Source organism: Pseudonaja textilis, chromosome 18, assembly GCF_049901715.1.
Source record: "Pseudonaja textilis isolate UNSWEBS1 chromosome 18, rPseTex1.2, whole genome shotgun sequence".
Taxonomy (NCBI): domain Eukaryota; kingdom Metazoa; phylum Chordata; class Lepidosauria; order Squamata; family Elapidae; genus Pseudonaja; species Pseudonaja textilis.
Window position 1 is genome coordinate 6,780,078 of NC_142007.1, and position 25,281 is coordinate 6,805,358.

Here is a 25,281-nt window from a genome sequence, read left to right on the forward strand (position 1 = left end):
CAAACCCACTATCGAGGACGGCGCGGCCACCTTCGCCGAGACAGGAAAGTCCGACGAGCGCCTCTGTCGCCGCGCCAAAAAGGGACCCAGGGGCCGGGCGCGCGCGCGCGGACTACCCTCTCTGACGTCACGAAAGGCGCGCGCGCGGCCCAGAGCGGCCTCCTCGCTAGAGACAAGGGGAAACTCTGGCCTCGCCGAGCTTTGAACTGGGCGCGTGCGGGAAAATTCTCCCTGACGTCACGGGCCCACCATCGACAGGCGCGCGCGGCCTAGAGCGGGCCTCCTCGCCAGAGACAAGGGGAAACTGGCCTCGCCAAGCTTTGAACTGGGCGCGCGCGGGCCATTCTCCCTGACGTCACGGGTCCACCATAGAGAGGCGCGCGCGGCCTAGAACAGCCTCCCCGCAGAGGCAAAGAAAGCCAGGCGCCGCTTCCGGGCCCGGACCCCGGAAGTGAGCGGAAGCCTTTTCCTTCTTCTTCCCGAGAAGCGTTTCCCCGCCCTAAACGGTCCGCTTTGTTTTCCGGCCTAACTTGCCCCTCCCGAAAGCGCCGCCATGGCCGTTCCGGCTCCGGGCTGCAGCCTGAAAGACGAGCTGCTGTGCCCGATCTGCCTGGGCCTCTACCAGGAGCCGGTGAGCTTCGGCTGCGAGCACTACTTCTGCCGCCGCTGCATCTCCGAGCACTGGAGCCGGCAGGAGGCGCAGGCGGCGCCCGCCCGGGATTGCCCCGAGTGCCGCCGGGCTTTCTCCGCGCCGGCTCTGGCGCCCAGCCTCAAGCTGGCTAACATCGTCGAGCGCTTCGCCGCCTTCCCGCCCGAGGCCTCCCTGGGCGTCGGCGGGAGGGGAGGCCGAGGCGGAGGGACGCCGCCCTGCGGGAAAGCCCACGCCAAAGTGCGGCTCTTCTGCCTGACCGACCGCGCCGTCGTCTGCTTCTTCTGCGACCGGCCCGCCCTGCACGAGCAGCACCAGGTCACCGGCCTAGACGAGGCCTTCGAGGAGATGCAGGTCGGAGTGGGACGGGGGTGGGGCAACGGTCTCCCCCGTGTCAAGCCATATGGGGGGAGCTCCCTGCCCTCCCCAAGATGGGTGCCAGGCTGGCATGGGGGCAGCTGATTCGGTGGGTGCAGGGTGGGGGTCTCCTCTGACTTCCGGGTGGGTGCCAGGCTGGCATGGGGGCAGCTGACGGGGGTTCTCCTCTGACTTCCGGGTGGGTGCCAGGCTGGCATGGGGGCAGCTGATGGAGTGTCTCCTCTGACTTCCGGGTGGGTGCCAGGCTGGCATGGGGGCAGCTGATGGCGGGTGTCCCCTCTGACTTCCGGGTGGGTGCCAGGCTGGCATGGGGGCAGTTGGGCGGGGTCTTCTCTGGTCCCAGGGTGGTGCCAAGCTGGTCATGGGCTTTGCTTCCCTGGCCCCCCATGCAAAGGGACTGCTTGCTTCCTCAGGATGGGGGCAGCTGGGGGCTACTATGTCTCTGGGGTGGGTGCCAGGTTGGCCAAAGGGCACTCCTGCCTCCCTGGGATGGGGGCCAACTGGAGCCCTGCTCTGACCCCATTGCAGAGTAGCTGTAGGGCGAAAGGGCTTCCTGCTTCTCCATGGTGGATACTCCTGGTGGGTGGTGGGCGCCCACTGGGGCTGGGCCCCACGGACTCCGCCCTTTCCTGCCTGGATCAAGTTGGGGGCTGCCCAGGCACTGCCGCAAGACCCTCGTTCCAATGCCGGTCTCATTCCAGAGGGAACTAAAGGAGCAGCTGCAGACCCTCCAGGACAGCGAGCGCGGGCACACGGAGGCCCTGGCTCTGCTGAAGCACCAGCTGGCTGAGACTAAGGTAAGGGCCAGGCAGGGGCTCCTCCCTGGGTATTTCCATCCCGTTACCAGGACCTGCTCAATGCCAGCCTTCCTGTCTTCCAGTCCTCGGCCAAGAGCTTACGGGCCACCATCGGCGAGGCCTTTGAGCGGCTTCACCGGCTCCTCCGCGAACGCCAGAAGGCCATGCTGGAGGAGCTGGAGGCCGACACGGCCCGGACGCTGAACGACATTGAGCAGAAGATCCAGCGCTACGGCCTGCAGCTGCGCAAGGTGCAGGAAGGTAGCCAGATCCTGCAGGAACGGCTGGCAGAAACTGACAAGCACACCTTCCTGGCAGGCATAGCCTCTCTCTCGGAGAGGTGGGTGGAAGCAGTGGGCAGAGCCAGGGCATGGGGCAAAGGGCATAGCAGTGACTAACCTCAGTCTCTCTCTCCCCCCTTCCCCCCGCCCCCAAGGCTGAAGGGGAAGATCCACGAAACTAGCCTCACCTACGAGGACTTCCCCACTTCCAAGTACATGGGGCCTCTGCAGTACACCATCTGGAAATCCCTCTTCCAGGATATCCAGCCAGGTGAGTCATCTCCTGGCCCAGGTAGGTGCTGGGGAGATCCTCTCCAAGGCCTTCAAACCTCCAAAGGGCAACATAACACCCCCTCCCCCCAAAAAAGGACTGTCAACTTTAAAAAAAAACAACTTCTTTGGTCTTTTTAGTTGCGGGCAAAAAAAGGGAGGGGGAAAGTAGCGCATTCCTTAAATGCTTCAGATCATTGCAGGCAGCTGAAGCTGTTGGTGTGCAAGATTATTACTGGAGAGCAAGATTGATGACTGTTGGCTATGGATGTGTCCCATTGGAGAATATACATCCAGAGGGTGGGAGGAAGACCAGGGTCAAGGGTGAAATGAATGATGTATCTTAAGTGTCGGCTGCACCCAGGTTACGCCGACATGGTCGCTCCTAATTGTTTTCTTTTACTCTGAGAGATGCGGCTAGAGACTTATGATTTGAATGGGGGTGTAGTGTCAGAGCCTTGACAGCAGCTTCAGTCCCCATATTTATCCCATTTGGCATGGCCTTTTTGTGGTGACCCCTTCCAGAACACCAAGCTACCCTACTTCCTAGGGATCACCTTGGCTCTTCCCCACCAAGTGACCGGCTTCTCCTTCCCTCCCTCCGTAGTGCCTGCCACGCTGACCCTGGACCCGGCCACCGCTCACCAGCGCCTGATCCTCTCCGACGACTGCACCCTCGTCTCCTACGGCAACTTGCACCCGCAGCCGCTGCAGGACTCGCCCAAGCGCTTCGACGTGGAGGTGTCGGTGCTGGGCTCGGAGGCCTTCAACAGCGGCATCCACTATTGGGAGGTGGTGGTCTCGGAGAAGACCCAGTGGATGATCGGGCTGGCCCACGAGGCCGTCACCCGCAAGGGCAACATCCAGATCCAGCCCAGCCACGGCTTCTACTGCATCGTCATGCACGACGGCAACCAGTACAGCGCCTGCACCGAGCCCTGGACGCGGCTGAACGTCAAGAGCAAGCTGGAGAAAGTCGGGGTCTTCTTGGATTACGCCAAGGGGCTGCTCATTTTCTACAACGCCGACGACATGTCCTGGCTTTACACCTTCCGCGAAAAGTTCCCCGGGAAACTCTGCTCCTACTTTAGCCCCGGACAGAGCCACGCCAACGGGAAGAACGTGCAGCCGCTTCGGATCAACACCATCCGCATCTGAGGGCTCTCCCGGCCGCGTACGTTCCCAAGTGCAGAACGGTGGAATTAGTTCCGACCGCGGGCAGAAGGGATATATCGTCCCGAGCCTCCCGGAGTGAACAAATCGGGGGGGAGTCGGGCTGGTGTGAGCCTTCCTCTAGGGCAGAGCGTGGGAAGCGGCTCTGTGGACGACGGCCTTGGGACTCTCTCCTCGGGGATCTACGACATTCGCCACTTCTTAGATGCAAAAAAAAGGAAGGATATACTGGACAGGGTGTGTTTTAAGATGCAGGGATGTCTGGTGTCTTTTTGTCAGCCTTATTCGGGCTGTTTTTTGTTATTTGCATGCTTTTCCCCAAAGTTCCCCATCCTGTCATTTTTTGCAAAACTAGGGAGAGAGGGAGGGAGGGAAGGAACGCCAAGCATCTTAGCTGGTTTCGATTCCTGCTTGTAAACCGGGCATGAAAGCGAAGGGAATAAGCGGACCAGTCATTAAAATAAAACGGGGCTTACAGGTCTTCATTCTCGCCGGGAGGTTTGTGTCGTGACTCGCACAGGATGCGCGTGTTATTTATAAAAGGGGCGGTGGGGGGAAAATTAGAATTATTGTCTGTTTGCAGTGCTAAACGGTTCTGCACTTGCCAGCCTGCACCTACAGAGACGGAGGGTCGAGGTGGCATTCAGTGCAACCTGTTGCACCTGGTTGCTGGATTAATCAATCCCTGTTCTGGGAAGCCTCTAGAGCCAACAAGGGTTGTGCTGACCAGTCGAAAGCCCACCGTGTGGTTAAGCGAAGCTGTCTTGGGTGCAAAACCTCCCCCCCGCTTCCGTTTCAGAATACAAGCGTTGGGAAGGAATCCACAAAGGGCAGACTTGGTGCTTAAAACACAGCAATCTTTTTGATCCAAACATGTGACATTCCAAGATGGCCACAAGAGGGCAGTGTTGGCTTAATTCATGCCATGTGTGGGATTTTTTTTGTGGGGGGGGGTGTCCCTGCTGGGTGGGGGTTTAAAGGGTGTTTGTCTGTGGAGGAAAATGCTCTTTGATGGAAGTTTGGGCAGGGGGATGGTTGTGCGGGGTCTCCCTTGCCAGAGGTAAACCATTTTATGTAAACCTTTCAACGGTGGCTCTTCCGTTAAAAGTCTGTAATTAAAAAGTTTGGCTAATGAACGGAGCTTTCTCGCAACGCTTAAATCTTTTATGAATTTGGGGTGGGGGAGGCTGGAAGGCGGAGCCAGGACCAAGCGGTGCTGCACTTCGTCCCCTGTTGTCCCGCTGTCTCTTCCTGGCACCCCCCAAAATTAAGGCACTGGCTTAATTTTGGCCGAGATGTCGGTTGTCGGAAGGAAAGGGAAATTCCACGGGGTTTATCCAGCAACACCCTTTTTTGTTCAAGGCCTGCAGGGTTGGCTGCATTCGCACAAGACATTTTGCCTGGTTGTTGAATCATCTCATTTTCTACCATTGCACTAAACTTCAAACCCTCAAACGGGACAAGATTCGTGCAGCATGAGAGAGAGCTACCCAACGTTAAATTAACCAAGTTTAGGGGATTTTTTCCCGCTGCTGAAAGCATCCGTGTCTTCGGCCTCTCTGTGACTTCCTCCCAATGCCCTTGGTTCTTTTCCACGCCAAACAATCATCTCTCCAGAAAACAACTGTGTCTCCTTCCAATCCAAAGCGGCAGAGCTTTTAATTCAACCCCAAACCCCCACCGCTCAACTTCCCCCCAAGTCATTATTCTGGCTGTATGAATGGTGCGTGATTATTATTATTTTTTGGCGGGGTGGGGCGGTCAAGGAGTCTTAATAGTAGCGGCAAATGACGTTCAAGGAATAATAAAAATATCAAATCGTTGCAAGAAAGGACATCACACTCCGCAAAACGCCTCCTGGCCCACACACTGCAAACATGGTCACGCCGCAAACGTTGTCGCCTCGTTTTTATTCCTGTTGTTCCAAAGTGCCCCCCACCGCAACAAAAGCCGAGGCTGTAAAAACACACACCCCTCACACCCCTGCAGAAGGGGCTTTGTCTTGGCTACATTAGGGGAAGGAAGGAAGGAAGAAAAGCGGGACGTTGAAGGTTAATTTAGAGAGGACAAAGAAAACGCACACCACACGCAAAAGTTGTCAAGACACCCGACTGGGCCCTGCAATGCTCCTTGGGTCCAATCGACACAGCATGCTTCTTCCCTGCAGCGTTCAGACCAACAATTTTTCCCCACACCACCTGCTGACTCGCCTAGTTTCTCAAGCGGGCGTGCAAAGAGACGCCCAGATTCTTTTGCGGGTCAAGCCAGACGGCCAGAGGGTCAAAGTGTGTGTCTGAAACCCCTCTTGACATCCCGGGGGTGCGGCAGCAGCCCCCGTTTCACGGGACCATGTTCCACCACTTGAAGGCAAACGGCTTCCGCTGGACGTTGGTGCCGCAGTGGACTTCTCCCAGGTGCTTGTGGTACGAGGAGATGTCGTCGATGAAGGTGCAGGCCAGCCCCAGGGGCTCCAGCAAAGAGGAGACATACTGCTCCAAGCAACACTCGCCTTCGATGATGGGCCCAAACGGCTTGGGGATGCCCAGGTCCCTGGAGAGGACAATCATGTTCACCTGAGAAGGTAAAAGTGAAAGGGCTCACGGCTGGGCGGTTTTTTATTTTTATTTCTCTTGCAAAACAATGTGCTAAGTGCACCGTACTAAAGAAAAGTGAAGCCCGGGGTGAGTTTTTAAGTGGGGTGGGTGGGTGAGGATTTGGGGGTCTTTTGGCACATGGCAGGATGTGCCCTTAAGAGCTGTGGTGGCGCAGTGGTCAGAATGCAGTATTGCAGGCTAATTCTGCCCATTGGCAGCAGTTCGATTCTGACTGGCTCAAAGTTGACTCAATCCTCCATCCTTTGGTCCAATGAGAACCCAGGTTGTGAGGGGCAATATGCTGGTTTTTTTAAATCCCTTGGAGAGGGCTGTAAAGCTCTGTGAAGCGGTATATAAGTCTAAGTGCTGTTGCTATCATCTGGCCCTCCCAGACAATGGAAGGAGGCAGAAAAGCAACGGGGTGATGTTGTGACCCCTGGGCCCTTTTCCAACAAATCAAACCAAACCCAAAGGGAACAGAAACCTTGTAATGTTTCTGCAAAATAATTATCTGCGATAAGCACAAGCCTTGCCACAAACTGTGAGATGGCCAAAAGACAGCAGACAAGAAATAATTTGCAATACAAGAATCTTCAAATACAAACTCGGGATACTGGAATGTCCAAGAGGCTGGGGTTTCAAAACGTCTTTGCTTCCTGCAAAGAACATTCCACTTCCCCAACCCTTGCAGCCTTTCTCCCGAGTCGCCCGTGCTGTTGGAGTTGCTCTTTCCCACAAGCAATCCTCCGTGCACGCACACTTAGCACAGGCTCCTCGGGAACCTCCTCATCACGGCTGCAGCCCCCCGCAATCTCCGAAGGCAAGCAGTCCCCTCCCTAAGGGTCCTGGCCCCTCATCTGAGTACCCCACCCCCCGTTCTCCTCCGCCGTCTGCACCTGCTGCCGGCTAACCACGACAGATGAATGCAAATGGTCGGTTTGGCGAGAAGGAAAGTTTAAAATCTCTGCAAATTTAAAAAAAAAATGAAGAGGGGGCAAAGGAAGGCATTAACTGATGTTTCCACAGGCTTTTTGGGCCTGGGGGCTTGGAGAGCAGCCCCCGTGCTCACCATGTTGGGAAAATAAGCCATGGCTTTCCCTCCTTTGTCTATCTTGAAGAGGGCAGGTAGATCCACGATGTCCTTTTCTTTCAGGCCCAGTTCTTTCTTCAGGATGTCGCGGTTCCAGTCGATGCACCTCTGGGGGGAAAAGCAGAGGCCAGACCAAGAATTAGGAGCTCCCCCCACCTCCAAAGAGCCATCCCTTTCTCTGCCAGATGGTGTCCTCAGGGGCCTCTAAAGGGGGGGCACCTTCCATCCCAGGAAGCCCCAGCATGAAGGACACATCATAAGATCATAAGATGGAGAAATCCAACCAACCAACCAAAAAAAAAAAATGTATGAGAAACTACAGGTAATCCTTGACTTATGACCACAATCACATCGAAAAATTTATGCTGCTAAATGAGACATTTGTTCAATCAGTTCTGCCCCCAATTTACGACTTTCCTTGCCACCGTTGTTAAGTGAATCATTGGAATTGATAGTAGATAGTTCAGCGAATCTGGCTTCCCCTCCATTGACTTGGCTTGTCAGAAAGTTGCAAAGGTGACCCCGGGACACTGCCAACCGTCATCAATGTGAGTCATTGGCCAAGGGTCTGGATTCTGATCAGGTGACCGTGCGGGATGTTGCAATGGTCATAAGTGTGAAAAACAGCTGCAAGACACTTTTTCAGCATCGTAACTTTGAACGATCGCTAAACGAAACCTGTTATAAATCGGGGACTGTATTAAGATCTCCCTCGATGGCTGGAAGGCCAACCGTACAGTTTGTGTTCAAAACTTCTTCACCTTGGACTTACTGGGGGGCTACAAGATGGCCCCTCCTCACAAGGAAGGAGGTCAGGGAAGCATTGAGGCTACTGGACGGAGCGCCGGACAGGACAGCACCAGGGCGGGGGAACTGACCCAAAATGCATTAATCCATCTCACTTGCAACACTATCCCCTAGACTTTATCTACAAAATTCCAGTCTTTTTCCAGAAAAAAAACACCTTTAAGATAGGTGCAAAAGACCTTAAGACCAGACAGCCAAATCCCTGCTGTATCCTAGATTTTTAGAAATCAGGACATATTCTGTGCTCCCCAAATTTCTGAGATATATTGAAAAAAAAAACCATGGAAGGACTAAGGGGCAACGTGATGGTAGCGCTCCAATATCTGAGGGGCTGCCCCAAAGAAGAGGGAGTCAAGCTATGCTCCAATGCACCAGAAGGCAGGATGAGAAGCAACTTAGAACTAAGGAGGAAATTCCTGAGAGTTAGAACAATTAACCAGTGGAACAACTTGACTCCAGAAGTTGTGAATGCTCCAACACTGGAAATTTTAAAGAAGGGATTGGACAATCATTTGTCTGAAGTGGTTTTGGGTTTCCTGCCTAAGCAAGGGGTTGGACTAGAAGACCTCCAAAGGTCCCTTCCAACTCTGTTATCTTCTTTTGTTCCGATCATGGTTTTGTCGAATCCATTTTAAGCCACTCAAGTTAGAAACAAATCATAAAGGGATTTAGAGTAGCAGATGGAAAGCAAGGTCTCACCACCAACACACACACACACACACACACACACACGCACACGCACACGCACACGCCTGCCTGCAAAGCCTCACCTGCACGTATTGGTTCTCCTGCACCATAATGTCATTAGAAAGGACTTTGTTGATGGTGACGCGTTTGGTGTCCGTGCCAGAGTATCCTGGAGGGGGGGGAAGGAGGGAGGGGGGGAGAGAGAGAGGGAGGGAGAGAGAGAAGAGAAGAGAGAGAGAGAAGACAGACAGGAGGAGTTGTGCTTTTTTTCCTTCTGTGGATGGCCACGACAAACCCTCCACCTTTCAGCCCTCTTCAAAGCCCACCTCCCCACCTCCCCCCGCCAGGAAGGCAGAGCCGGTGAACCAGAGGCCGCAGCCAGGATCCGTCTGGCCTGGCAGCTGATCTCTGTTGGAGACGAATCCCCTTCATTTGGGAATTTAGGAAGCGCGGTGATTTGCGTCCCCTTGAGCTCCTTTTTTAAATGAAGAGAAATGGCCCAACTTGGAAAGCAGGCAATAAATGTCACCTGCCTGGGATCCCGTCCCACCTGCTCCGGGGGTGCTGCTCTGCCTGGCGTCAAGCGGGTCTCGCTAGCTCTCCAACGGTGCCAGCCTGCCTCCGCTAAGATTGCAGCCCTGCCCGCCCGCTAAACACCCTCACGGCAGGAAACGTGGCCCGTCCCGGGATAAAACCGGGCACCAAAATGCCAGCGCGAACTTTCCTATCCTGCCATCTGGTTTTCAATTTCTGTAACTGTTTGCAGCATCTGGCACGGTTTTTGTTTTTGTTTTATTTTTTTATTATAAAGCAAAACTTTATGAACGTTCAAAATATTTAAAAAGTTTACAACAGATAAAATGTCAAAAGAAAGAAATTACAAAAATTTATATCGTAAAATTTGTATCAACCTATTTCCGTAACACTTCTTGGCAGTACGTTAAATACCATATATATATATGTGTGTGTGTGTGTGTGTGTGTGTGTGTGTGTATGTATGTATGTATAGTATGTATGTATTCATTCAGCTTTGTTTGGGTATTTTCCACGTCATTGTAGTTGTGCTTTTAAAGTTGTAGCGACGTTTCAGCAGAATCTCATCTGCCATCATCAGGGTTCTGTACAGATGGCAGATGAGATTCTGCTGAAACGCCGCTACAACATTAAAAGCACAACTACAATGACGTGGGAAAATACCCAAACAAAGCTGAATGCCATACATGTAAGTACCCGCGAAAACTTCTATATATATATAGAATTTGACAGTTTTTAAAATATATTTAAATATATTTAAAATATAAATATATTAAATCTCAATTCTTAGTTTATATTAATAAACTATATCATAAGATCTAATTCTCATATGCAAAAAAAGGGAATATCAGATGAATATATAATATATGCATGCTTATCTACGGGGAACATCAGGGAGATTTGTAATCCATATGCTGTAATTTAGTATTCCACAGCTATGGCCGAAAACAGAAGTCACATTTCCATCATTCATTACATATTTCTGTACATTTCTACAATAGACCTAAACCCTAACCTTAAATAATTATAAATTCTAGTCTAAATATCTGTCTAGGACTTATTTCCTCCCATGGATCTGGCATGGTTGTGCAGAAGCACACTGATGTAATCCTCCGGCATAAAAATTACGCTGTTACCCACCCACTTGGAGGCTTCCTCCTGTTCTCGGGGAGGGAAGTGGGTCTCGCCAAGGTTCACTCCACTTCTGCTGTCATCCTCCCCGGGGCAAAAAATTCTGCAACAGGGGATGCTGGAGAGACCACCTACCTTTAAACATGATGGCTTCCCCGTGGCCTTCTTTCTGCTTCTCTCGGAAAAACTTGTAGCAGAGGGAAGGGCTGGCCATGAGCATCCGGAATTGCTGGGGGAAAGAAGGGAACCGCCGCGTCAGATTTGGGCACAGACAAAAGTCTTAAAGGGAAGTTGTGCCATTCTTGCCTTCTTGCCAGGGACGGGGACGAAGGTCACAAACTCGTCCACATGGCCAACAGTCAGCCAGTCTGAATACAGCTCCACCGGGGACTGGACCCGCTGGGCCTGGAGGAAGTCGCGCACCACCTTGGTCATTCGGCGTCCCCCAGAGCTAGAAGGAATGAAGGCAGGTGGGAAAGAAGGAAGGGAGAAAGGGAGAGAGGAGAGAAGAATGGTTAGGAGGAAGGGAGGAAAGGAAGGAAGGAAGGAAAAAGGGAGGGAGAAAGGGAGAGATGAAAGAATGGTTGGGTGGATGGAAGGGAGGAAAAAGGTGGAAGGTAGAAAAGGAGAGATGGGGGAAGAATGTTTGAGAGGGAGGGAGGAAGGAAGGAAAAAATGAAGGGAGAAAGGGAGAGATGAGAAAAGAATGGTTGGGAGGAAGAAAGGAAGGAAGGAAAAAGGGAGGGAGAAAGGGAGAGATGAGAGAAGAATGGTTGGGTGGGTGGAAGGGAGGAAAAAGGTGGAAGATAGAAGAGGAGAGATGGAAGAATGGGAGGGAGGGAGGGAGGGAGGAGAGGAAGGAAGGAAGGAAGGAAGGAAGGAAGGAAGGAAAAAGGAGGGAGGGAGAAAGGGAGAAAAGGAGAGATGAGAGAAGAATGGGAGGGAGGGAAGAAGGAAGGAAGGAAGGAAGGAAAAAGGGAGAGAGAAAGGGAGAGATGAGAGAAGAATGGTTGGGTGGGTGGAAGGGAGGAAAAAGGTGGAAGGTAGAAAAGGAGAGATGAGAGAAGAATGGGAGGGAGGAAGGAAGGAAAAAGGGAGGGAGAAAAGGAGAGAAGGGAAGAAGGAAGGAAGGAAGGGAGAGATGAGAGAAGAATTGTTGGGTGGAAGGAAGGAAAAAGGAGGGAAGGAGGGTGGAAGGGAGTGAGGAAGTGAGAGGAGAGAAAGAAGGAAATAAGAGAAGGAAGGGAATTATGTGAGTGCTGAACTAATACACAAAACCATCCACAAGCCTCACTTCCCGGCTTCCGCAAACTGTTTCCCGCTTACGTGGGGAAGCTGCTTCCAACGAGGATCCTGCCCAAAGGATACTCCTTCCCGTGGACCGAGACCGGGGGGCTGACCTCCAGGTTCCCGAAGGAGTCCAAGCTGGTGACGATTTCAAAGAGAGGCTCCAGGGTCACGTAGCCGAAATCCGGGCCCTGGTGTGGGAAAGCGAGAGGGGAAGTTTCAGGGCAGACGTCTCCCCGAAGAGGACAAGATCTGGGATCTGGGATCTGGGATCTGGGCAAAGATCTGGGATCTGGGCAAACACTTCGGGAGGCTTCCCTTCTGCTGGCATCCTGCTGTGAAACGTGGGAAGGGAGGGGAGAGAAAGGGAACGTAGGTCTACTGCAGTGCCTTTCGAGAAGGAGGGAGGGAGGAATGGAATGGAGAGAAGGAGGGAGGGATGAGGAAGGAAGGAAGGAAGGAAGGAAGGAAGGCAGGCAGGCAGGAGGCAGGCAGGCAGGAAGGAAGGAAGGAAGGAAGGAAGGAAGGAAGGAAAAGAAAGGGGAAGGAAGGAGAAGGAGTGGAGGTAGGGATAGGAAAAGGAAGGAAGGAAGGAAGGAAGGAAAGGAAGGAAGGAAGGAAAGGAAAAGAAAGGAAGGGGAAGAAAGGAAGGAAGGAGATGGAATGAGGGCAGGGATGGGGAAAGGAAAGGAGGAAGGAAGGAAGGAAAGGAAAAGAAAAAGGGGAAGGAAGGAAGAAGGAAAGGAAGGAAGGAGATGGAATGAAGGCAGGGATGGGGAAAGGGAAGGGAAGGGAAGGGAAGGGAAGGGAGGAAGGAAGGAAGGAAGGGAAGGAAAGAGGAAGGAAGGAGAAGGAGTAGAGGTAGGGATAGGAAAAGGAAGGAAGGAAGGGAGGAAGGAAAGGAAAAGAAAAAAAGGGGAAGGAAGGAAGGAGATGGAATGAAGGCAGGGATGGGGAAAGGAAAGGAGGAAGGAAGGAAAGAAAGAAAAGAAAGGGGAAGGAAGGAGAAAGAATGGAGTTAGGGATAGGAAAAGGAAGGAAGAGAGGAAGGAAGGAAGGAAATAAAGAAAAAGGGGAAGGAAGGAAGGAGAAGGAATGGAGTTAGGAATAGGAAAAAGAAGGGAGGGAGGTGCATGTGTCATTGGAGCAGCTCCTTCAGGGCTGTGATCTCCTCTTGTGCGCAGATGGAGCCCCACAGCTTCCCCCAGAATAAAAGGTGCACAAATATCCTTTTGCACGTTCTCCTGTTCAGATTCCCTTTTCTGAAACTTTTCAGGTGACTCCAGCCAAGCCAAGCCAAGGGAACCCGACTTCCCTGGGAAGGAAAGCACATCCCAGCAGCACGCCTCGGGCCAATGACACCTGTGGAATCCGGGCTGTCAATCTCTCCCTGCAGTCAAGCCACCGGCCCTGATGAAGAAGCCAAGCCGCTAGAGGGCTTTGCTCCTTGCAAAGAAGTCTCACTCGGGGCAGGCAGGAAGGAGGAAGAGTTCAAAGAAAGGCAGAGAAGGCTTTGAAAGGCATCCTGTCAGGGAGGCTTTGCTGCAAATTCGGTGGCTTGCATCCAGGCGAGGCGGCTGTAATTCCATCCACCAGAGACTAAACTACTGGAACAAACCAGAGGGAAGGGCAGTCTGTCCTGCAAGCTATGCTTGTCGGGATCCTGTGCCAACAACCACGGGCTCCGGGAAACCGGCAACAGGTCGACGACGTCTTCTGAGCCGAGGAAGGAAGGAATCTCCAAGCTTGATCAAACTTCTCTGGTTGGCACAGGAGGGGCGTGTGGCCGCGTATGCGTGTGGCCGGAGCTCTTTGACAGAGGAAAGCGGGCACCAAGATTTGGAAAACCCTGCACAACCGTTCCACCGCTTTTCTTTCTTGCAAATTTCTTGCGAATTTCCCCAGTTCCCTTCGCCTTTTTCCCTCCCGCAGCCAGGCTCTGAAAGTGGGGAAGCGAAGCAAGAGAAGGGGCTTGAGTGACAGCCTCGGTTCCTGCTTGCTTCTGCTAAAGTTTTAAAAGGCCATAAATTCTCACGCGGTGTGGAAGGAAAAGCCGCCTCCCCTTTCAACTTGGCTGCTTTCTTTCAGCTTTCTTGCAAATTCCTCAGGTTGTTTAACAACCGGCACTTAGCAATCAATCCCTCCAGGCACTTACACAGAAGCCCCAAATGTGTCTACATGGTTTTAACACATGTTTTACATGTGGGGCAGATATCCCCAGGTTGGCTGCCGAGCTGCCTCACCCAGGATGCCCCAGGACAGCGGTTTAAAAAGTGGAAGAAGGAAATAACCGCGAAGGAGTTTGCCAAAGGAGCGCCCTATTTGGCAAAGAGGCCTCTCCACAACTTCTTGTGCTATTTATCCTCCAAGACAGCAACTGGCGGTGCATAAAAACAGCCGAATAAGACCAGATATCTCTAGAAAACCACGCAAAATCCAGAAATTCCATCCTGAATGGCTACCAACTTCTCTTCCTCCTGTGCTCTATCCACTGAGAAATGAACGCTTCCTGGTCTCGTTTTGCATTTAAGTGCCTCTCAAGAGGGTTCAAGACAGGCACTTACCCAGGCAGTGGTGAGAGAGAGTTTGCTAAGTAGCCTCGTTGGAAAATGAGAAGGCACAGAGGCAGGGGTCGAGGAAAGGAAAGATTAAACAAAAGACGAGGATATTTAATATTTAAACGCTCTCTGGCTTCTTGTTTTTTTCTTAGAGTGCTTTGCAAAACAAACTGCAGGAGGCACGTAGAATTTTTTTCCAAGGTTTTTTTCTTTTTTTCTTCTTCCAAGCTTAGTTTCGGTCAACGAACCTGGATTTTTGCAAAGTCTGATATTTCTCCCTCCGTGACCAATCCATGTCCTCATCAGAGGAGAAATGATGGATTTCTTACATTTAGGAACCATCAGTCCACATACGGATAAGGAGCGTCTTCGTGTAACTCTAGCGGCGCCTCGTCTCGGCTCCGGTTACCAGCTACGCTTCGAAAACAGCCAGGTTCTGGCGCCTTGCGGCAAGAGATCCGATGAAATGCACAGGCTCCCACCCCCACCCCAAAAAAATTCAGGGGTGCTGAAGCATTGCGAGGTCTATATTGGGGTCCGTATGGAGATTGAGGGGTCGGTACGTTGGCGCTGAGGGGTTTACAGGTGTCCTTGATGGAGTCCTTGGCGGAGGAGGTCTGGGCCCTTCAGACGCCATTTCCATTCTTGGCAGGAGGTCTGCAGCATACGCCATCCCCAAAATATGAGTGTCCAGTTCGTGCCTGCCACTTCTGGACGCCGCAAATTGACATGGGGCCTTGAAAAACAACCCTCTGCCATCGGAGGTTCATCAAGGCTGGATTCCTGCTGCATTGTGCCTGCCGGGAAAAGTCCTAACGCAAGCAAGCGCCTGTGGATTTACGAGGCTAGGAACTTTATTTACAGGATCAAGAACTAGGCAACCAATCCTTTTGGCACAGAATGTAGAATAATAAAACTTGGAAGGGGCCTCGGAGGTCTTCTAGTCTAACCCGAGCAGGAGACCCTTACACCATTACAGACAAACGGCTGCCCAGCCTCTTTTTGAAAACCTCCAGCCATGGAGCGCCCATAACTTCTGAAGCCAAGCTGAATCCGTGATTAATTGTCTCAGGAAATTTCTCCTTAGTTCTAAAGTTGCTCCTCTCCTTCGTTAGTTTCCATCCATTTTTCCTTGTCTGGCTTTCAGGTGCTTTGGAAAATAGATTGACCCCCTCAAATATTGGAAGACTGCTATCATACCTCCCGTAATCCTTCCTTTCACTAGACTAGACATACCCAACTACGTAACTGTATATTTTAGCCTCCAGTTCCCTACTCATCTTTATGGCTGTTCCCGGCACTTTTTCCAAAGTCTCAACATCTTTTGATATTGGGGTGAGCACAACTGGATGCCATATTCCAACTGTGACCTTACAAAGGCTTCTTAAAGCGGTAGTAATACTTCATACAATCTATCCCTCTGTTAATGCAGCCTAGGATCGCAGTGGGGTTTTTGGCTGCTGCCACACATTGCTGGTCCATATTTAAGTGGTCGTCTACCAGGACCCCAAGATCCCTTTCGCAGTTACTGTCATAAGTTTCACCTATCCTTTACCTATGCGGTTGGTTTTTCTTACCTAAGTATAAAGCCTTACTTTTTTCACACACACACACCCCATATATATATTTATTGTTTACAACTATAAATACAAAACACAGCGCAGCCATTTTGGGATTACTTTGCCATACATACCAGAGGTGTAAACAAACCCATTAACATTTCTATTATTGGTACAATATTGACATTTTGCTTCCAATCCTCCTAGCTGTTTTTTTTCCGACCTTCCCTTCTTTTTCTGCAGCCACAGATAAAACTTGTTCCAAGTATTGTTCATATTCTGAATCCCCCTTGTTTTTCATTTCTCAAGTTAGTCTTATCAGATTCCCCACACGCCATTATTTTCCTTATTATCTCTCTTTTCAGTGGCATGCTTGTTTTTTTTCCCAATATTGTGCATAAACCATTCTTGCCGCGGTCAATGCTTACTTTTATCTACATTGAATTTCATTTTATTACAGTCCATTGTTCAAATCTGTCAAGGTATTTTCCTGACATGGCTCCATCAAAACCACAAAATGAAAGGTGAATTTTTTTTTTTAAACTCGGATTTTGCTGCCAGTTTGCTATCCGTCCTCTGCTGCTTACTTCCTTAAATAATATATTTTTAGAAGTCTCTGCCACAGAGGAATGCCTCGGCTCCCACGACAAGATCGCTAAGAGGGGAAAGCACAGCCACAGCTCTTACCAAAATCTCTTTGACGGCAAAATGTTTGAGGCCTCCATCCCGCGGAGAATCTAAAACCACCGGGAACTGCTTGTGCGGTGCCTGAATGTAGCCAAATTCAATCTCATCCTGCAAGAGAAGGAGAATCGGGACTTTGGAGGTGGCGAGATTCTCTACAGCTGAAACGCAGGGCGATTGATGGGAAGAAGCTACGTGATGGAAGGCACGCCTAGGGGATTCTGGGAGTTGAAGTCCACATTCTTCAGGTTGCCAAGTTTAAGAAACAAGGCTGCCTTCATCATGGAGAGAATCTATCTATGTGGTTGCTAAGAGTTGAGGCTGACTTGATGGCCTATCATCATCCTCTTTAATGACCCCACAATCCCTTGCAGGGGGGAGTCTGGGCAAGCGAATGAAGCTGACTGTTTACTGGCCGAATGCCCTTCCTGTTGCCAGAGCGGAGTTTAATCAGCTGATATAATCTCACTGTGCCCAGAGAGAGAAATACCTGCCTCTACCTAGGATCGAACTCACAGCCTCCTGATTGTGAGGCGAGAGCTCCACCTCTAGGCCACCGCACCACTCGCTGACTTGATGGCCTAGGATCAGCATTTATCCATTTATGGGGAATTTTATGGAGGTTGAAAGACACGCCGTGAGCATTCACACCTGCTTGCAAGAAATGCATCTGACCGCAGCCACCGGTGCTAACCTGCATCCATCGGTCTCCTCGGTTCATGTACCGTGAACAAACACTGATCTGGCATCCGGCTTTGCTCACCAAGCTGTTGATCTCCTTCAGGAAGAGATAGTTGTCCTTGACACTGCAGGGAGGGAAGAAGAGCTCAAGTGAGAGCATCATTTGGTACCCATGTCCCATGCCTGGACCCACTCAGTCCTCCAAGAAAAAGAGCTGGAGGCACAGAGTGAATTCTTACAACAATACCTTCCTCATCTTATGTTTCTAATAAACATATGAAACCACTCTGTATCTCCCACTCTTTTTCTTGGAGGACTGAGTAGGTCCTGGGAAAGAAAGAAAGAAAGAAAGAAAGAAAGAAAGAAAGAAAGAAAGAAAGAAAGATGGACAGAAGGAGGGAGGAAGAAAGGAAGGAAAAACAAAGGAAGGAAAAAAGAAGAAAAAAAGAAGAGGAAAGAGGGAAGGAAGGAGATTGAAGAAGAAAAAAGAAAGAAAAAGAAGAAAGTGGAAGGAAAGAAAAAGAAAGGAAGAAGGAAGGAAGGAAGAAAGAAAGAAGGAAAAACAAGAAAAAAAGAAAAGAAAGAGAGAAAGAAAGAAACAAGATAGAAGGAAAAAAAAGAAAGAAAAAAAGAAAGAAAAAAAAGAAAAAGAAAAAGAAGAAAGAAAAAGAAAAAAGAAAGAAAGAAAGAAAGAAAGAAAGAAAGAAAGAAAGAAAGAAAGAAAGAAAAAAAGAAAGAAGAAAGAGGGACGGAGGAAGGGAGGAAGAAAGGAAGGAAAAAACAAGAAAAAAAAGGGAGGGAGGGAAGGAAGGAGATTGAAGAAGAAAAGAAAGAAACAAGATAGAAGGAAGGGAAGAAGGAAGAGAAAAAAAGAAAGAAAAAAAAAGAAAAAGAAAGAAAAAGAAAAAAGAAAGAGAGAGAGAAAGAAAAAGAAAGAAAGAAAAAAGAAAAAGAAAGAAAGAAAAGTTGTGTAAGTGACGGGATTTAAGTTTGCTAACCCCCCCAGGGTCCTTAGTTGAGGTGGGTGGCCGTATATAAATTTAATGACTGTATAAACACACATGCACAAATGACATACACAGTTGACTTTCTACCATCAGTGAGCCCAGAATTTCTATCGCTTTGCGGTTATTGTCATGCCTGATATTACGACCTTTGGGAGGGGCGGGGAGCATGGTTTGCTAAGCCAATCCCTGCAGTTGTTAAGTGAATCACATGGTCGTTAAGTAAATTCAGCTCTCCCTGCTTTGCTGGTCCAGAGCTGGCTAGGAAAGCCGCCAATCAACGATCACGTGATCCGGGATGCTGCAACCCACATAAATATATTCTTGATTGCCAAGCACCTGAATTTCGGTCATGTGACTGTGAGGATGCTGCAACGGTCATAAGCGCGAGGACTGGTCGTAAGTCAACTTCCTTGGATGCATTTTGAAAGCCATTAAACGGATGCTTTTAAGTCAAGGAGAACCTTCTCTTGAGAGCAGGCAACAGAAATTCATTTTTAATGTGCGCCAGGGTCAAAAAAATAAATGACAGTAACCTCATTTTCTGTATACTCCTTTCCAGAGGTGGTAATTCAGCCGGTTCTGACCAGTTCTGGAGAACCGGTAGTGGAAATTTTGAGTCATTCGGAGAACCAGCAAATACCGCCTCTGACTGGCCCCGCCAACCCCATCTCTTCTCTGCCTCCCATCGAGTCCCAGCTGATCGGCTGGATCTCCTTGGGTTGCCCTGCCCAGGAGAACGGAGCTGGAAAGCAGGTGAGTGGGGTGGGGAGGTTAAATGGGAGATTTTGCAGTATATCCTTCCCCTGCCACGCCCACCGAGCCACGCCCAACAGAACCGGTAGTAAACAAAAATCTGAACTCCACCATTGCTCCTTTCGGTCCTTTACCTGCACACGAAGACGCTGACTGGGGGTAGGATGTTTGGGGTCATGATCCAAGGCGCGACCCGGAAAACAACAGTGTCGGTGAAGATCGGGGCCTGTGGAATACCCTGCCGGAACATTTGTTTAAAAAGCAAAATAAATAAATCAACGCAACACTGGAGGCTTTCTATCATCAAGCATTCCTGGAAAAACAGATCATATATATCTATATATATCATACATATCTATATCTATATATGTCTATGTCTATGTCTATATCTATATATATCTATATCTATATATCTATATCTATATCTCTATATCTCTATCTCTATATATATCTATATATCTCTATCTCTATCTCTATCTCTATATCTATATATCTATATCTATATCTATATCTATATCTATATCTATATCTATATCTATATCTATCTATATCTATATGTCTATGTCTATATCTATATCTATATCTATATCTATATATCTATATCTATATCTATATATCTCTATATCTATAATCTATATCTATATCTCTATATCTCTATATATCTATATCTATATCTCTATATCTCTATCTCTATATCTATATCTCTATATCTCTATATCTATATCTATATATCTATATCTATATATATATCTATATATCTATATATCTCTATATCTCTATATCTATATCTCTATATCTATATCTATATCTCTATATCTATATGTATATATATGAAAAAACTCACATTTTTTGTTATTTGACAGAAAGAAAAACACAGAGACAACACAAATGAATAACTAAAGAGCCCATTGGCTCCCAGGCGGGATTTCATCTTGCAGGCGTAATTAATTGGCTAATTGGTAGAAGAAATTGAAAACCGCCGGCATTTGGATGATGGAGCGAAAACAGGGAGGGCGTGGAGGCAGACTAAGCTTTTGGACAAACTCTCGAGGGTCACCCCAGGGCAAACGGGGGAGGCTGGGCAGCTAGAAATGAGGCGCCCAACGGGCAGAACAAGGCTAATGAAATTTGCATTTTTAGGCTAATGAAATTTGCATTTTTAGGCTAATGAAATTTGCATTTTTAGGCTAATCAAATTTGCATTTTTAGGCAGGGATTCCCAGAAAGAGCCCCAAGTGGCATTTCAAGCAGGCCGGCAACCCGAGACGGCGACCCGACAGTAATGTAAAAACAGCCTCCATCCCCGGCTTGATTGATACGAGTCTAAAATCATCTGGAGGTGGGTATAGGGCCCAGCTTGGCAGCGAGAAAGCAGGCGTGCCCATCGGCCCAGGAGGGGTGGCACAGTAGGGGAAAGGACTGGCAAGTCAAACTGTAAAATCACAACAACTCTATTTTATTTTATTATTTTATTTTATTATTTTATTTTATTTTATTTTATTTTATTATTTTATTTTATTTTATTTTATTATTTTATTTATTTTATTTCATTTCATTTCATTATTTTATTTTATTTTATTTTATTTTATTTTATTTTATTATTTCATTTCATTTCATTTCATTTCATTTTATTTTATTTTATTTTATTTTATTATTTACTTTACTTTACTTTACTTTACTTTATTTTACTTTACTTTACTTTATCGCTTACAAGATAATAGGCATAAGTATATAGTTATGAATACATGAAATGGGTACATATAAGAAAAATAAAAGAAGCAATAGGACAGGGACGGTAGGCACGTTGGTGCGCTTATGCACGCCCCTTACAGACCTCTTAGGAAAGGGGTGAGGTCAATAGTAGACAGTCTAAGGTTAAAGTTTTGGGGGTTTGGGGAAGAAACCACAGAGTCAGGTAGAGGATTCAAGACATTGACCGCTCTGTGGCTGAAGTCGTATTTCCTGAAATCGAGTTTGATGCGGTTAACCTTGAGTTTGTATTTATTGTTTGCTCTTGTATAGTTATGGTTGAAGCTGACGTATTCCTTGACAGGTAAGTCATTGCAATGTATGATTTTATATACCATACTTAGATCAGACCGAAGACGGTGTAATTCAAGGTTTTCTAGGTTGTAACTCTTGGGTTGGAAGGAGGTGGCCAAAAAGGGCGCGTGAAACAGTGGTTAAATTGAAAGCCGTGATTTTTCACCTGGTCATTTCAGCCCCAGCTCTGCTAGGAAAGCAGGATTGACTCAATACTCAATAGAATGAATGAGCTGGAAGGGACCTTGAAGGTCTGCTAGTCCAGCCCTCTGCTCAAGCAAGAGACCTAATACTATTTCAGACAAGTGACTGTCCAGACTCTTCTTCAAAACCTCCACAATTTCTGGAGGCAAAGCTGTTCCGCTGGTTAATTTCCAGAGTGAGGTGGGATGGAGACACCGTGACCACCCTTGGCACCCAATCACCTTCTGCCCAGAGACCAACCTCGGCCATCGGCTCCAGCAGACTGACGTGGACGGAGACGAGTCCGTCAAAACTCTCGTCCGGGAAGCGCAGTCCTTCCACGAAGAACTCCAGTTCGGCCGATCCCCCCGTGTACTTCACCACGTGGCTCAACTTCCTCCTCCCCAAAATGTGTATGTAGCGCTGGCCGAAGAATGGATCTGTAGGACAGAAGCAAAGATCTACGCTTGCATTCATCGTAACCCTGAACAAGCCATGAGGGCCCCTGAAGCCAAAATGCTGGCTCCGAACTATACCAGAGCTGTGGGCAGTGTCAGTCTGGGGTTCTGTTTAAGGAAAAGTGAAGCTTGGATCGACTTTTTTTCTTAAAACGTCTTAAAAGGATGGAAAAAGCGCCACCTTCACGTGGGATGTACTGCTTATGGCAAGAAGTAGAAACGGACACACTCTCGTTTGTGGGCTGCGGGTCGTCCCTGACATAACCATTTATTTAGCGGTCGTTTAAAGTTACAACAGGACCGAAAAAAAGGGACTTTCGACCAGTCCTCGCTTTGATAACCGTTGCGGGATCATCACAGTCACGTGATTAAAATTGGGACACTGCTGTTGTATTTACAACAATTGCAAAGTCCCAGAGCCCTTGGTAACCTTCCTAGCCATCTTCCCACAACTCAAATGGGGAAAGCTGGATTCATTTAAGAACTGCTCAGCAACCAGAAATGGTCATAAGTTTCCTCTAGCCTTACACTTAGGAAACGGAGACCGGTCTTTGCGGAGAAGTGGTGGGATTCAAAAAAGGGTTACTACCGGTTCTGTGGGCATGGCTTGGTGGGCATGGCAGGGGAAGGATATACTGCAATATCCCCATTCCCTCCCCACCCGACTAACCTGCTTTCCAGCTCCATTTTCCTGTCCAGGGCAACCAAGGAGACCCAAAGGACTCAATAGGAGGCAGAGAAGAGATGGGGTTGGCGGGGCCAGTCAGAGGTGGTCTTGGCCGGTTCTCTGAACTACTCAAAATTTCTGCTACCGGTTCTCCAGAACCGGTCAAAGCCTGCTGAAGACCACCTCTGCAAGAGAGTCTTGGGGGGTGAGACCCAGGTCTTGGATGGTCCTGGTCGAGGGCTTCTTTTTACACCAGGATGAAAAAGCCAGAAATGTAGTTCGCCATGCAAAGGGAGAGCAGGAAAGGCACTTACTCTGCAGGTAAAAAACGCCGACCTTGTCGGAGTCCGAAATTGGAATGTGGAGAACCATCTCGTAGCCAGCGGGAAGCCGGCCTGGGCCTTGCGTTCTTAAGATCATCCGGGACATGTCCTCCAGATCTGGGGGTATTCAAAGCCCAAGAAAGAAGGAAGAAGGAAGTTAAAGGGATGGTGGTGTCTTAGAAAGAGCATCTTCCTGGAGAGAAAGCGCCGACGGTCGCGTGGAGGAATCAAAACGCTGGGCAGACCTCAGAGATCTTCTAGTGGGCCGTGAGAAAATTTTGGTGGGCCGCAGAGAAATCTCACTCCCAGACCACCCTGCCAAAGCAATTAATCCAGGCTGTGCAGGAACACAAGGCTGCGCAGCCCACGTGGCCTGCGGGAACCCTTCCGGCACACTCACGCCTTACCTGGCAACCTTGCCTGCTAAATTGCTATTTTTCCTTTTTTTGACCAGCTTCTGTTCCGCTATGCCGGGAGATTTAGATTAGCTAGGAAGCAGGAAACGGTTGGATTTCTTGCTTTCTAGCTAGTCTTTAGGTCTTCGGCTCTGCTTTTAAGCACAGCCGAACCTCCCTTATTATTCAGTGCAGACTCATGGCAAGCAAATTTGAGAGACTGACCTAGCCGATGGCAGATAAGATAGATCACTGAACGATTCTGTGAGCAACTCAATCTGCCTCCCTGCTTTGCTCTTTATAAAAAATTCAATATTTACATACATGGTGTGTTGTGAGTTAATTTTGTGAGTTTGCTTGCCAGCAAATTTTATGTGACAGACTGAGCTAGCCGATGGCAGATAGATAGATCACTGAATGATTCTGCAAGCAACTCAATTTGCCTGCTTTGCCTGATTTTGGGTAAAAGCTGTTCTTTTTTTTAATAAAAAATTCAATATTTATATAAATATTTATAATATTTACATACAAGCCATGCTCAGCCAGTCACATGACCACCAAGACACACCCACAAATTAGTCCATGCCCACAGAACCAGTTAGTGGTCCCTGGGATTTAAAATTATGAGTTTGGTGGTCCCTGAGGTCCAAAAGGTTGTTCTCATCCAACCCCCTCCTCAAGGCAGGTTGTTCTCATCCAACACCCCTCCCCTGTTCTCATCCAACCCCCTCCTCAAGGCAGGAAACCATCTTGGTGTAAGAAGCCCCCTTCCTGCACCACTCAAAGGATTGTCCAGTCTATTCTTGAAAGCCTCCAGTTTGTGGCTTAGCTTCTGCCAACCTCCAATTCTGTCTGAATCCGGCTGCCCCTTTGAGCTTTGCTGTTTCCCATACAGGTAGGCCTCGACTTAACAACAATTTAAAGTTACAACGACAGCACTGAAAAAAATGTGACTTAGGACTGTTTTTCATATTGACGATCATTGCAGCATTCGCAGGATCAAAATTCAGCCGCTCGGCAACGTATTTATGACGGTCGCAGTGTCCTAGGGTCACGTGATCCCTTCTGACAAGCCACATCCACGGGGAAGCCACTTAACCACTAACAGCGGAGGCGAGAAAGGGCGTAAAATGTCTCGCTTAGGAAGGGTAATGTTGGGCTCCAACGTGACTACCTGTATTCTTTTTGGTTCAAAACACATGAAAAAACCCTTGGGGGGAGACTCAATACGTGGCCTGATGGGAGTCACGCAGCCCAATTTTCAAAGGCTTCAGGCAGGATACGCCAGGGACTGTTGTGGTTAACCGGCAGCAGGTGGGGATGGCGGAGGAGAGCGAGGACTCAGATGAGGGGCCAAGACCATTAGGGAGTGGACTGCTGCCTTCAGAGATGGTGGGGGCTGGCAGCAGCGATGAGGAGGTTCCCGAGGAGCCTGTGTCAAGTACATATGCACGAAGGATTACTCAGAGGAAAGAACAATTACAGCAGCACTGGCAACTCGGGAGTAAGGCTGCAAGGTAATGGCCCCCTCCCTCAAGAGGATAAAAAGCCAGGTTTGGAAAAGCGTTCTTTGCAGACAGCAAAGAAGCTCTGAAGCTCAACTGGTGGACATCTTAGTTCGTGAATCTTGTAAATTAGTTCTTATCTGTGGGTTTTTGGCAGCCTTGACAAACAACTTGCCAAGGCTCTTTCTTGTCGGAGCTAATTAGTTGGAAGCAGCCTTTTATCTATGAAGGAACAGAATTCGTGGATGAAACCTTAAAGAGGGGGGCTGCTGCCTTTGTCTTGTGTTTGCTCTCTTGGACCCAGGTTTGGGTCAGAACAGGGACTCAGGATGGCATTTCCCCCCATGCCCCAACTCCTGGTTCCATTTAGCTTTTCTAAGATATCACCACCCCTTCCTCTAATTCAGGGCTGGCCTCTTCTATAAGTTTGTCAAATCTTTGTTTTTATTGCAGCTTCCTTACAAGAATTCAAGTTTTCTGCTTAAGACACAAACTATTTTTCCTGTCGATTTCTTTACAACACACATCGCAAGGCCGTTTTACTCACTTGCTAAAGCCTGTTTCTTTTTTTCTTTTTAATTAAGGGATGTGCGTGACTTTATTTTGAAATGTAATACGACCGTGTCGGCATTAGGGCTCCTGCTTTAAAGTTGACCTTTTTCGTCTTACTAAATTACAAGGGCTTTACACTCAAACCCATTTTTCTTCTCCTTGTTAAGCTTGTGACCGGAAAACATCTGGCTGCATTTAGAACCATATTTCACGTGTTGTGCAGTAGAGGCTGATC

General features: G+C 48.8%; 2 protein-coding genes across 2 annotated transcripts in view; one reads left to right on the plus strand and one right to left on the minus strand.

The window, feature by feature from the left end:
* Positions 1-164: 164 nt before the first annotated feature.
* ERMAP (erythroblast membrane associated protein (Scianna blood group)) lies at positions 165-4,684 on the plus strand. Its single transcript, XM_026722632.2, has 5 exons — positions 165-1,003; positions 1,729-1,824; positions 1,908-2,164; positions 2,261-2,376; positions 2,983-4,684. Exons 1-5 carry the CDS (start codon positions 554-556, stop codon positions 3,531-3,533), a joined length of 1,470 nt encoding a protein of 489 aa, XP_026578417.1. The 5' UTR covers positions 165-553; the 3' UTR covers positions 3,534-4,684.
* Positions 4,685-5,438: 754 nt separating this feature from the next.
* Positions 5,439-25,281, minus strand: part of LOC113451267 (protein-arginine deiminase type-2) — a 28,705-nt gene continuing 8,862 nt past the window's right edge. Inside the window, exons 6-16 of the mRNA XM_087914800.1 lie at positions 22,586-22,711; positions 21,408-21,586; positions 19,055-19,158; positions 17,174-17,285; positions 16,483-16,590; positions 11,718-11,869; positions 10,698-10,842; positions 10,527-10,620; positions 8,810-8,895; positions 7,212-7,340; positions 5,439-6,121 (exon numbers count right to left, since the gene is read on the minus strand). Of these exons, the coding sequence (XP_087770926.1) occupies positions 5,888-6,121; positions 7,212-7,340; positions 8,810-8,895; positions 10,527-10,620; positions 10,698-10,842; positions 11,718-11,869; positions 16,483-16,590; positions 17,174-17,285; positions 19,055-19,158; positions 21,408-21,586; positions 22,586-22,711 (1,469 nt within the window). The 3' untranslated portion in view covers positions 5,439-5,887. The remainder of the gene's footprint in view (positions 6,122-7,211; positions 7,341-8,809; positions 8,896-10,526; positions 10,621-10,697; positions 10,843-11,717; positions 11,870-16,482; positions 16,591-17,173; positions 17,286-19,054; positions 19,159-21,407; positions 21,587-22,585; positions 22,712-25,281) is intronic.

Excerpts from the sequence above, each read along its gene's own strand:
- ERMAP (XM_026722632.2), top strand. The coding sequence starts at position 554 with ATGGCCGTTCCGGCTCCGGGCTGCAGCCTGAAAGACGAGCTGCTGTGC. Across the intron at positions 1,004-1,728 it reads AGGCCTTCGAGGAGATGCAG|AGGGAACTAAAGGAGCAGCT; the intron begins GTCGGAGTGGGA and ends GTCTCATTCCAG. Across the intron at positions 1,825-1,907 it reads ACCAGCTGGCTGAGACTAAG|TCCTCGGCCAAGAGCTTACG; the intron begins GTAAGGGCCAGG and ends CCTGTCTTCCAG.